The sequence below is a fragment of the Dermacentor albipictus genome, chromosome 1 (genome assembly GCF_038994185.2).
Source record: "Dermacentor albipictus isolate Rhodes 1998 colony chromosome 1, USDA_Dalb.pri_finalv2, whole genome shotgun sequence".
NCBI classification, from domain to species: domain Eukaryota; kingdom Metazoa; phylum Arthropoda; class Arachnida; order Ixodida; family Ixodidae; genus Dermacentor; species Dermacentor albipictus.
In genome coordinates, this window is record NC_091821.1 from 163,984,486 (window position 1) to 163,995,886 (window position 11,401).

At 51.4% G+C, this 11,401-nt stretch overlaps 1 protein-coding gene across 1 annotated transcript; it reads left to right on the forward strand.

The window, feature by feature from the left end:
- The first annotated feature begins 1,225 nt into the window (after positions 1-1,225).
- On the forward strand, positions 1,226-9,905 carry LOC139059965 (uncharacterized). Its single transcript, XM_070538634.1, has 2 exons — positions 1,226-2,864; positions 9,514-9,905. The coding sequence occupies exons 1-2, from the start codon at positions 1,226-1,228 to the stop codon at positions 9,903-9,905; spliced, it is 2,031 nt and encodes a 676-aa protein (XP_070394735.1).
- Positions 9,906-11,401: the final 1,496 nt, after the last annotated feature.

An 11,401-nucleotide genomic window follows, 5' to 3' on the forward strand; every position in this document is an offset into this window, starting at 1 on the left:
CCTATTCCTCTACGCCTCCGGAAGGTAATCGCCAGCATTGTTGTTGGGTGCGACTGCCTGCGTGGTGTCTAAGACCAGCTTACCGTGCACGCTGTAGGAATGCGGTGCGCACGTAAAGAGTGCATTCGCACGACGGCGTCTTGGAAACACGCACTCAAAGAACTTTGTCTTGTAGACAATAAATTTGAAGGACAAGGAGGGTCATCCGTCTCCCAGACGGCCAAACTTTGAGTACAGCGGCACTTCGTGGTGCCGGTGCCCCTGCTTCCGAGACAGGTGCAGCCTAGACGCCGTTGGCATTTGAAACGGTCTAGCGATAACTTGTTCGGGCCTGGCGTGTTTTGCTGAGCCGGTCACTCACTACGGAGAAATGAGAGGGCAACGGAGTTTTGGCGAAGAAGGAAAAGAGCTTTGTTTTCCAATATGTTTATTTTTAAGAGTAAGCCCATCCCTGTGGGTGGTGGCTTAACAAACGGTTGACTCTGATTGGCAACTGAACCTGTGGGACGGGCCAACGGCCCTACCGCCTTTTTTTCTTTGTATATTTGGGCTATAAAAATCGGGACGACATGCTGTCCCTCAGACTTGGCTGAGATCAGGATTGCTGATAGACCAGTGAGCCTCCGTACTATGTACGTTAAAACGAGTCTGGGCTCTAACAGTCATTGAGACAGTCGAAGAGTGAGACCTTGTTTCTCAGTTGTTCAAAATTGTAATGTATTTGTTGTACATGCCATGTATATAGAAAAGTTTACGTATAAATACTTCTTGTACATCTGACCTCATCGTTTCCTGCCTGCGTTTGATCATCAACTGCCGATCATCGTCCGAGAAGCTTCAAGTTCCAACGGTGAAGCGAGGACGGAGAACGAACGAAACTTTACTGGCGCAGCCGACAGGATCGGCAAGCCCCACAACGAGCAACGAGCAGCGAGCCAGGCGCAAGGCATCAGAGGGCTACCAGCCAATTCCGCAACGGTTGCAATTCATCTGGACGAGGACGTCAGGCGGCGCCCCCAGCAGCAACGGGTGAGCGGGATTCCTTGCGTTTTGTCTAGGTTGGCATGGCTGTTGTTCAGTGAGGTTAATGGTGTTCGCGCGCAGAACAGCAAATGCGAGTGAGGGTAACGTAAACATTGATACGGCATCTGAACAAAGAGAGGGTCAGAGACGGCAGGAACTACAACGCATCGGAGAGACCGAGTCTGAGACGTCGCATACTAAAATGGATAGTGAGACGCAAGGCGCTTCGCAGGCTCCGAGCACGACAGATCCAGAGGCCATGGCGGTGAGGCGCCTGGAGCTGGAGCTGGAAAAGGTGCGCCTACAGCTAGAGTGCGAGCGCATTGCTCTACGGAGAGTGGAGCTCGAGCAGTCGAGCAGGCCGCCTTCGGTGTCGGAAGGAAGCGATCGGCGCGGTGCCATCACGGATGGAATAGCACAATGTGCTAAAGTGCTTAAGGCATACCGGTTGCCGTGTGACGCTGACGTTCCGATATGGTTTGATGAGGTCGAAAAGTTGTTTGCATCTTTTCAAGTACCGGCACATAGCCGTGTACATTTGATCATGCCGGCGCTGGCCGAGCGGGTTCGTTATCTGTTGCGTGGCCTTAATGACGAGGAATGTACAGATTATGAGACTGTAAAGAAGGCAGTATTAGATGAACTTAAGCTCACGCCAGCTAAATACTTGGAGAGGTTCGAAAAGGCTTCTAAACGAAAGGAGGAAACTTGGGCTCAGTTCGCGTCCCGCGCTAGAACCTATTTGGCCTATTACCTTCAGTCTCGCACTGCAGACACCAAAGAAGCTATGACGGAGCTTATGGTCGCTGACCGTATGAAAGCTAGTCTAAGCTCAGAAGCCCTAGAATATGTTCTTTTGCGGGAAGGCGAAGATTGGTTTAAGCCAGTGGAGGTGGCAAAAGTACTCGAGACTTTCGAGCAAGCTAAAGGGAAAGGACGAGCAACTAAGCCAGCCCAAACAGCCTCATTGCCGCAGCGCGCAAAACTAGCTGGCCCGCAGAGGACAAATTTAAGATGCCACGTGTGTCATATACAGGGTCACCTAGCCAGAGACTGCCCAAAAGCTTCAGATAAAAAACCGCAGGGGAAGTCACCGACTGTGCAAAAACAAAGGGTACAGAAGGTTGCTGTTGTAAGTGAAGAACCTCCACCAGAGCAAGAAAGGGTGCTAAGCGCTAGAGTACATGTCGTAGCTCAAAATGCTAGCTCGGGGAGGTCGAAGCTGGACCTAATCCCTATCATGTGCGGGGATATAGCAACGGAAGCTGTGTTGGACACAGGTAGTGAGATAACGGTAGTCCGTAAAAGTATGTTGCCCATCGATTTACAGGAGCCATCACGAACAGTAAGACTTGAGTCGGCATTCGGAAACACCATTCGAGCTAAGCTAGCTACGCTGCCCGTAGGCATGCATCGCCCGGGGGCTGTGATACAACCGCAGAGGATCGATCTGGTGTGCGCGGTTACCGACGAACTTGCAAACGGGGTTGACTGCCTGCTGTCAAAGGAAGATTGGGAACTACTACGGGCGCAGGAAAAAGAGGAGTTTGGAGAAGAAAATATTCCGCGGGCAGGGGTCCGATCAGTCGAAATGGTCGATAACACTGAGCCGGACTGCGGTCTAAGTTGCGAAGAAACGACAGATGAAATCCCTAAATTGCAAGGGAATAGTTTGATGCAGGATGTCAATGGGGTGCCCAGTCAGCGGGAGCTAGAACTAACCGAGAGTGTAGCTGAGTTGACAGGCACCGAGTGCCAGAGCAAATATGCTCTAGTTTACGATAGGAGGGCACGGACAAAAGAATTTAATGTCGGGGACCAAGTACTCCTCTTTGACACAGGTTGGGCAACCAAGATAGCTGCCATAGGTCTTGTGCCACGTCACACAAAGAAAGAGTTGCGAAGTCTGTTGGGGCTTTGTGGGCATTATCGGGACTATGTCTCAAACTACGCGAACGTGGCGAGCCCGCTTACAGCTTTGACAAGGCGAGGGGTTCCTAATTCAATTCCATGGTCGGAAGCAGCGCAGTGCGCGTTTGAATGTCTGAAATTAGCTCTCTGTCAGGCTGTCGCCATAAACACGCCTGAGCCTCATCAGCCGTACTCGCTATTCACTGATGCGTCAGCGACGGCGGCCGGTGCCTGTTTAGCTCAAATGTCAGCGGACGGAGAAGAAAAGCCGATCGCTTTTGCTAGCCACCGCTTTAACCCGACACAGGCGCGCTGGTCGACTATAGAGAGAGAAGCCTTTGCCATTATTTGGGCACTCAAGAAATTTGACTACTGGCTTTTCGGAGCAGTGGTGAATGTTGTCTCTGATCATAACCCACTGTCATATTTGACAACCGGCACCCCGCAGGGGGCCAAGTTAGCAAGAAGGGCGCTTTCACTACAGCGCTACAATGTAACGGTGCGTCACCGGAAAGGAACATGTAACGCCAGTGCTGATGCATTGTGAAGGCTCTCGAATCGTTCATGGGAGCCAATCGAGTAAAGAGCAGAAACGAAAGGATAGACAGAAACAGCCATGCCAGCTGGGACAGGCGTGAATGTTCCCGTTCACCCGAAGAATGTGTGTGTGGGACAGTTCAGCCTTGGTGGAACTTTCTGTGGCTGTTGTCGTCTATGTGTGTGAGGGTTATAAGACTATGGACATACTATGTATATAACCTGCATATGTTACTTTACTGCTGTTGTGCCGTGCAGTGCGTTGGAGTGTTCCTGTACATACATGAGTGTTTCTTTTGCATGCTCACTGTCATGAATGTGTTGAGCTTTCGCCTTTTTTTTTGTCTCTGAGAGAAAATTGTTTTTTTTTGTGGTCCTTTCAGTTAATTTCCCTGTTCCTTACGGACTCCGCAGCACCCGTGTTGGGCAGCGTATGTCGATTTTCTTTGACGACGGAACCTTCAGAGCCTAAATCTTATGATACAGCGCCCTTTGGCTCTTGTAGTATAGCTGGGAACATCGTAAGCCCAGTTTAGGAGGGACGTGTAAGGTCGCTCTGATTGTTCGGCTTCTTAAGTCTCACGAATCGGCCTCGTGCTTTGTGTATAGAGAGGGGGTTCACTTCCCCCCATGTCAGCGGGGCGACAGTTGCTGTGTTATGCGGGGTCACAGGCAACGCGCGGGGTTTGGTGACGCATCGCGGCAGGTGCCAGGCGGGCGTGTGCCGATTGCTGGAAGTCAGTATTGTGCGCACGATGTTCGCAGTCCGCCGACGGGTCACACAGACCAGCCTTAAAACGAACCGCTGTACAAAAGGTATTGTGAGCCTGGCGCCCGAGTCCCTGACTAATTGGAGGCGCCGCCGAGGTTAAGAAGGACTTAGCAACTCTGACTCCGTGCTGCATGCAGTGAGCATGGACCTATTCCTCTACGCCTCCGGAAGGTAATCGCCAGCATTGTTGTTGGGTGCGACTGCCTGCGTGGTGTCTAAGACCAGCTTACCGTGCACGCTGTAGGAATGCGGTGCGCACGTAAAGAGTGCATTCGCACGACGGCGTCTTGGAAACACGCACTCAAAGAACTTTGTCTTGTAGACAATAAATTTGAAGGACAAGGAGGGTCATCCGTCTCCCAGACGGCCAAACTTTGAGTACAGCGGCACTTCGTGGTGCCGGTGCCCCTGCTTCCGAGACAGGTGCAGCCTAGACGCCGTTGGCATTTGAAACGGTCTAGCGATAACTTGTTCGGGCCTGGCGTGTTTTGCTGAGCCGGTCACTCACTACGGAGAAATGAGAGGGCAACGGAGTTTTGGCGAAGAAGGAAAAGAGCTTTGTTTTCCAATATGTTTATTTTTAAGAGTAAGCCCATCCCTGTGGGTGGTGGCTTAACAAACGGTTGACTCTGATTGGCAACTGAACCTGTGGGACGGGCCAACGGCCCTACCGCCTTTTTTTCTTTGTATATTTGGGCTATAAAAATCGGGACGACATGCTGTCCCTCAGACTTGGCTGAGATCAGGATTGCTGATAGACCAGTGAGCCTCCGTACTATGTACGTTAAAACGAGTCTGGGCTCTAACAGTCATTGAGACAGTCGAAGAGTGAGACCTTGTTTCTCAGTTGTTCAAAATTGTAATGTATTTGTTGTACATGCCATGTATATAGAAAAGTTTACGTATAAATACTTCTTGTACATCTGACCTCATCGTTTCCTGCCTGCGTTCGATCATCAACTGCCGATCATCGTCCGAGAAGCTTCAAGTTCCAACGGTGAAGCGAGGACGGAGAACGAACGAAACTTTACTCCCTTTCTTCAGTATCTATGTATGTATGCTAGAGTCAATACTGGGACTGTTAGTGTATGCCCCTACGCTTTTGCCCTATGCTTCGTTTCTTGTTATTGTTTGTTGCCTTCATGTGGTGTGACTTACGAAAACCGGGCGCCTCGATTCCCCTTCGCTTCCTTCATTACAGAGCGAAAGTCTCTTCTCCATTGGTTTTGAAACCTTTAGGTAGCACACGAGAGTTTATTTGCCACTTTCTTTCTTCGAAGTACGCGCATCACATGACGGCTTGTGACAGAACAGATCTTCTACATCCGCCGTCATGGCTGTGAGTGGTGGCGCTGGCTAACTCTCCCAGGGATAACTATACTACGCACACATAGGTGCCCAAGAAAGCCGGGGGGAAAACGGTGTCGCAGTAGCTCATTAGTAAGAGCATCGCACGCTTAATGCGAATACGTCGGTTCGTACTCCTCCTGGGGCCTGTTGTTTTTTAATCTACTTTCATTTCTCTTTATTTACAATTTCTTCATCTCAATTAAATAAGCAAGTAATATACTCTTGCTTTCCTTGCTGTCAATCTCTATTGGCTTCATGTGGTTGGGAATTACGAAAACCGGGCCTCTCGATTTCCCTTGTTCGCGTTCGTTCGATGTGCATTGTCAAACATGCGTTATGCAGCTTCACTTGAGAAAGAATAGGCCGATTAGGTCATTACTGACTATTTGCGCTGGTGTACATTTCTAACAGTTGTTAGTGGAAAACACTCCAAAAGTACACGATCACTGCTCTCCGTTCAAAGTACACAGTCACCAGTTGTGATGGGTTGTCTACTTACTTAAACACTGCAGCACGTTCGAATCGGCCAACAAGATGCATACTTTGCCTTAGAAGACGCTGCGAGAACGTGGTTTGAGAACCGGGAGTTGACCCTGAAAACATGAGACCTGTTCCGTAGCGGCTTCTTGCGGACATTTACAAGCGTCGTGCGCAAAGAAAGGGCCGAAGCTATGCTAGAAGCGCGAGTACAACTACCCAACGAGAACATAGTGATCTTCACCAAAGAGATGACGCGCCTGTTCCGGCACTCTGACCCAGAAATGTCCGAAGAGAAAAAAGTGCGTTTCTTGATGCGAGGCGTAAAGCAAGAACTTTTCGCGGGGCCGATCCGCAACCCACCGAAGACGGTAGATGAGTTCTTGACAGAGGCAACAACGATTGAGAAAATTCTAGAAATGCGCACTAGGCAATATAACCGCCAAGTGCTCACGCCGCAGTGCGCCAACCAACCACTGGGCTCCGGTAACCTCCAAGACCATCAGGGCCATTATGCGCGAAGAACTGTATAAGATGTTTGCTTCTTCGCAACATCAGGTGTCCTCAGTCACTCACATCAAGGACGAACCTCGATGATCACTGGGTGTTATCGAAGTGCAGCCCGCATCGCCGCTTCCCGTGCCGGCAGCGATGACCTACGCGAAGGAATCGCGGCGCTGTAACGCAGCGATTCCGTCGTCCGCCGCGGCCGCCGCCAGCACGCCCGCCCGTTGCCCAGCGCAGCCACCCGAGGAAGACGGACATTTGGCGCTCCCCCGACCACCACCCGCTCTGATATTACTGCGGGCAAGCCGGACACGTGTACCCCCGCTGCCCATATACCGCGACATGGGTCTACGAGGGTTCGCCGTCAATTTTACGCGCCCACAGCAAGCTGAATGCCCACGCGATATCGCCGACTACCTCACCACTACTCAGTGGAGCTCTCGACGACCGTCCTGTTCACCATCACCAGGCCGCTACCTGCCGCCGCAGCACCGTCCATAGACGGGCCCAGCCTGGGGCCGCTCTGCGAACCCATATTCGAAAAACCGAAAGCAGCAACCGATGGAGGTGCGATTGCTGCTCGTCGAACTGACGAAGTTCCTCCGCCGCCGACGAAGACGCCGAAGAGACTATCTCGACGACATAAAAACGAAACGTCGCCATCCCGACTCCGACGAAGACTGGAAGCAAAGATTACGCCGACAAAAGACGACCAGACGACGCCACACACCAGCCACTGGTCAACGTGACGCAGCCGTGACCCGACGCCAAGACCTAACTGCAATGCAAAACAAAGAACCACCGACCTCGACGTGCTTCTCGCCGGCCGCGCAGTCACCGCCTTAGTAGACACAGAGACCGATTACTCCGTAATGAGTGTACACATCGCCGCCCAGTTGAAGAAAGTTAAAACTGCATGGGAAGGCCCTAAAATTCGGACCGCTGGAGGACACCTCATTACGCCGACTGGAATTTGCACGGCAAGAATTACCGTTCATGACTGGATTTACCCTGCCACCTTCGATATCCTCCAACAGTGCTCACGAGACGTCATTCTCGGCATGGACTTCCTGAACCAACACGGCGCAATCATTGACCTGAAGTCGAAGTCGATAACGCTGTCGTAAGATCAAACAATACCGCCGGAGAGCTTTCGTAGTCACCATGCCTTGTGTGTGCTCGAAGATCAAGTGAGCATCCCACCGCGCTCCAGCATTTTTATTTCAGTCGGCACCGAAACACCCGCTGACGTAGAAGGCGCCATTGAGGGTGACCAACGTCTACTGCTTGACCGTGAAATTTGAGTCGATGAGAGAGATCACGAAACGACCGCCTTCATCACGCCAGACAGCATCTACCAGTTGAAGGTCATGCCATTCGGACTGTGCTCGGCGCCTGCAATGTTCCAGCGCGTCATGGACACGGTGTTAGCAGGGTTGAAGTGGCAGACCTGTCTTGTTTACTTGGACGAAGTCGTCCTCTTTGCCGGAAATTTCAACGATCACCTTAGGCGGCTTGCGACAGTACTAGAGGCCACCAAGTCATCAGGGCTCACTCTGAAGCCGAAAAGTGCCGCATCGCCTACGGTAAACTTCTGTTTCTGGGACACGTCATCAGCAAATCTGGAGGCCACCCCAGCCCACAGAAGACAGCCTCCATCGCAAAGTTCCAGCAGCCCATCGACAAGAAGGCAGTGCGTGGATTCCTTGGCATGTGTGCCTACTACAGGCGCTTTGTCAAAGACTTTTCACGCATTCCTGAGCCATTGACACATCTAACTAAATGCGATGTGAGTTCAAGTGGGAAACGCCACAGGCCCACGCATTTGAAGAACTCAAACGACGTATGCAGTCGCCACCAGTACTGGTGAACTTCGACGAGTACGCCAATACAGAAATTCATACTGACGCCAGTACCCTAGGCCTCAGTGCCATTCTAGTGCAGAGGAAAAACGGACTTTAACGGGTGATAGCTTACGCTAGTCGGTTTTTGTCAAAAGCGCAAAGCAATTTTTCTACGACCGAAAAGGAATGCCTGGCCATCGTTTAGGCTGCAGCAAAATTTCGCCCTTACCTATATGGCAGGCCATTCAGTCGTCACTGACCATCACGCGTTGTGTTGGTTAGCGAATTGAAATTATTCTTCCCGATGGCTGGCGTGGTGGAGCCTCAGGCTACAAGAATGTGGCATCACCGTAACCTACAAGTCCGGACGAAAACATTCTCATGCCGATCGCCTATCACGCGGCCCCATTGACCCGCCGCCGCAAGATGATGAGGATGCCGATGCCTTCCTTGCAATAATAAGCGCGGAAGACTTCGCTGGACAGCAGCGAGCAGACCCGTAGCTAAAAGCCTCGTCGAGTATTTGGAAGGGCACAGCGATGTTGCCCCTAGAGCATTTAAGCGAGGATTGTCTTCGTTCTCCCTTCAAGACAACCTGCTAGTAAAGAAGAACTTCTCACTTGTCCCCACCAACTACCTTCTTGTTCTTCCCTCAGCGCTGCGTCCAGAAGTACTGCACGACCTGCATGACAGCCCAACCACTGGGCACCTCGGATTCTCCCCAACGCTGTTGAGGATACAGGAAAGCTATTACTGGCCGCGCCTAATCACCGACGTTGTCCGTTACGTCAAGACATGCCGAGACTGTCAGCGACGCAAGACATCACCGACAAGGCCAGCGGGATTACTACAGCCGATGCATCCACTCTCCCGACCATTTCAGCAGATCGGGAGGGACTTGGGACCCTTTCCGAAGCCAACATGCGGAAATAAGTGGATCGTCTTGGCGGCAGACTACCTCACCCGCTTCGCTGAAACGAAAGCTCTCCCGAAAGGTAGCGCAACCGAAGTGGCGAAATTCTTCATTGAGAACATCCTGCTGCGACAAGCGCTCCACAAGACCTCATCACCGACAAAGAAATGGCTTTACAGTGGAGCGCACACAAGCCATTCTGCAGTACAATCAGACAAGGCGCAGAAGGACAACTGCCTACCACCCACAGACGAATGGTCTTACGGAGCGCCTGAATAACACCATCACCGATATGCTATCAATGTGCGTCGACGTCGAACACAAGACCTGGGATGCCGTCCTGCCGTACGTAACCTTCGCTTACAACACGGCGGTGCAAGAAACAACACAGATTACCCCGCTCAAGCTGGTTTTCGTCAGGAACCCGACGACGACTCTCGACGCCATGCTGCCGCACGTTACCGACGAAGAGAATGTTGACGTCGCCGCCTATCTCCAGCGCGCCGAAGAAGCCCGACAGCTCACCCGCCTACGGATCAAGAACCAGCAGCGTACCAACAGCCGACACTAGAACCTCCGACGACGCTTCATCCAGTACCAGCCTGGCGACAGTGTTTGGGTTTGGACCCCGATACGCCGACGAGAACTCAGTAAGAAACTATTGCGACACTATTTCGGAACCTACAAGATCATCCGACGTATTGGCGAACTGGACTATGAGGTCGTGCCAGACGGCATTTCGCATTCACAGCGGCGCCGCGCACGATCTGAAGGGGTGCACGTGGTGCATCTGAAGCCTTTTTATGCACGCGGACGAACTTCCTTAGTTTGTTGTTTCAGTTGCTACGGTTTTTTTTGTTTATTACTTTCGTTTGTTTGCAGCATCTGGTTGATGCTTTTTTAGGAGGGGCGTATTGACACGTGTAATTGTTTATCTTTATGGGGCGACCACGCGTGCGATCGGAGATGGTTGTTCGGCGTGTTCGTTCGGTTACCGGCGCGCGCGATTGGCCTACTCCGTGCCCACGTCGCCAGCCGCGAGGCGCGGCCACGTTTTTGGTGACGTCGAAATGACGACACGCTCCTGTCAATCATCTTGCAACCAAGCACGTCGTCTGCTAGGCACCGAAACCGACGGGAGTTGGGAAGATTAGAGCGATCATACGCTCGTTACGAGACCGGCTTCGCAAGGCGCGTCTGGCGGATTGCATTGGATGCAACCGGCCGCTGCGGCTGCGGAATGGCACGTTTGGATCCAATCCATAGTTTAATTCGAGAAAATGGCGCTTGCCTTGGGAACTTCACTTGTTGCACTGGCGTTGCTCGACAAGGGAGAAGAGTGACGACAACGCAAGGTACTAACCACTATAGGATCACGGCAAACTGAGGGATGGAAGAAGAGCGAGTGAAGCTGCGAAGCGCGTTTGAAGAAATGGCAGAAAGCGAATTCCGGCGTCGCTTTCCTTCCTCAAAGCAAATAGTGCGCTGGTTGTACAGCGAAATCGACCCCATCATCGGGTGGCAGCAAGCCATTGGAATATTGTTGCTGCCTCTTGAAAAGTGCGCCACTGTTCCCATCGTTTCTGTTTCCATTTTTTTTTCTCGCTGTGTGTGGCACCACCTAGGGACGACACAGAGTAACTAATAGTTATAAATTGTAATAGTCACACCTAATACTATCTGAAAACGCATTTAAGCTTGAGAAGAAAAAAAATTATTTTTAGATAAATATTTAATTCACTGGAAAACAGGAAAGATTTCGTTTTGTAGTATACTGTCTGGAAGCACACGATAAACGAGGGAAATAAACTTCCGGGGAGTTCACCGCTTGCCGATTGGCTGCTCTCTCCGCCCCGTTCTCCCAAATTTTGCATACTGCAACTTTGTGACGTTGCGGCAACCGAAGAGAACGCGGTATCGAACAAAGATCTTCGATCGCGCCCCACGTTTCACCGCCTAACAAATGTTATCGCACAGTGCAGGACGTGCCTACATCTATTGAAAGTTTCAGGAATGTTATCGATGGTTCCATCCGCTGTCTGGGACCGAACCTTATGTAGTCTGATT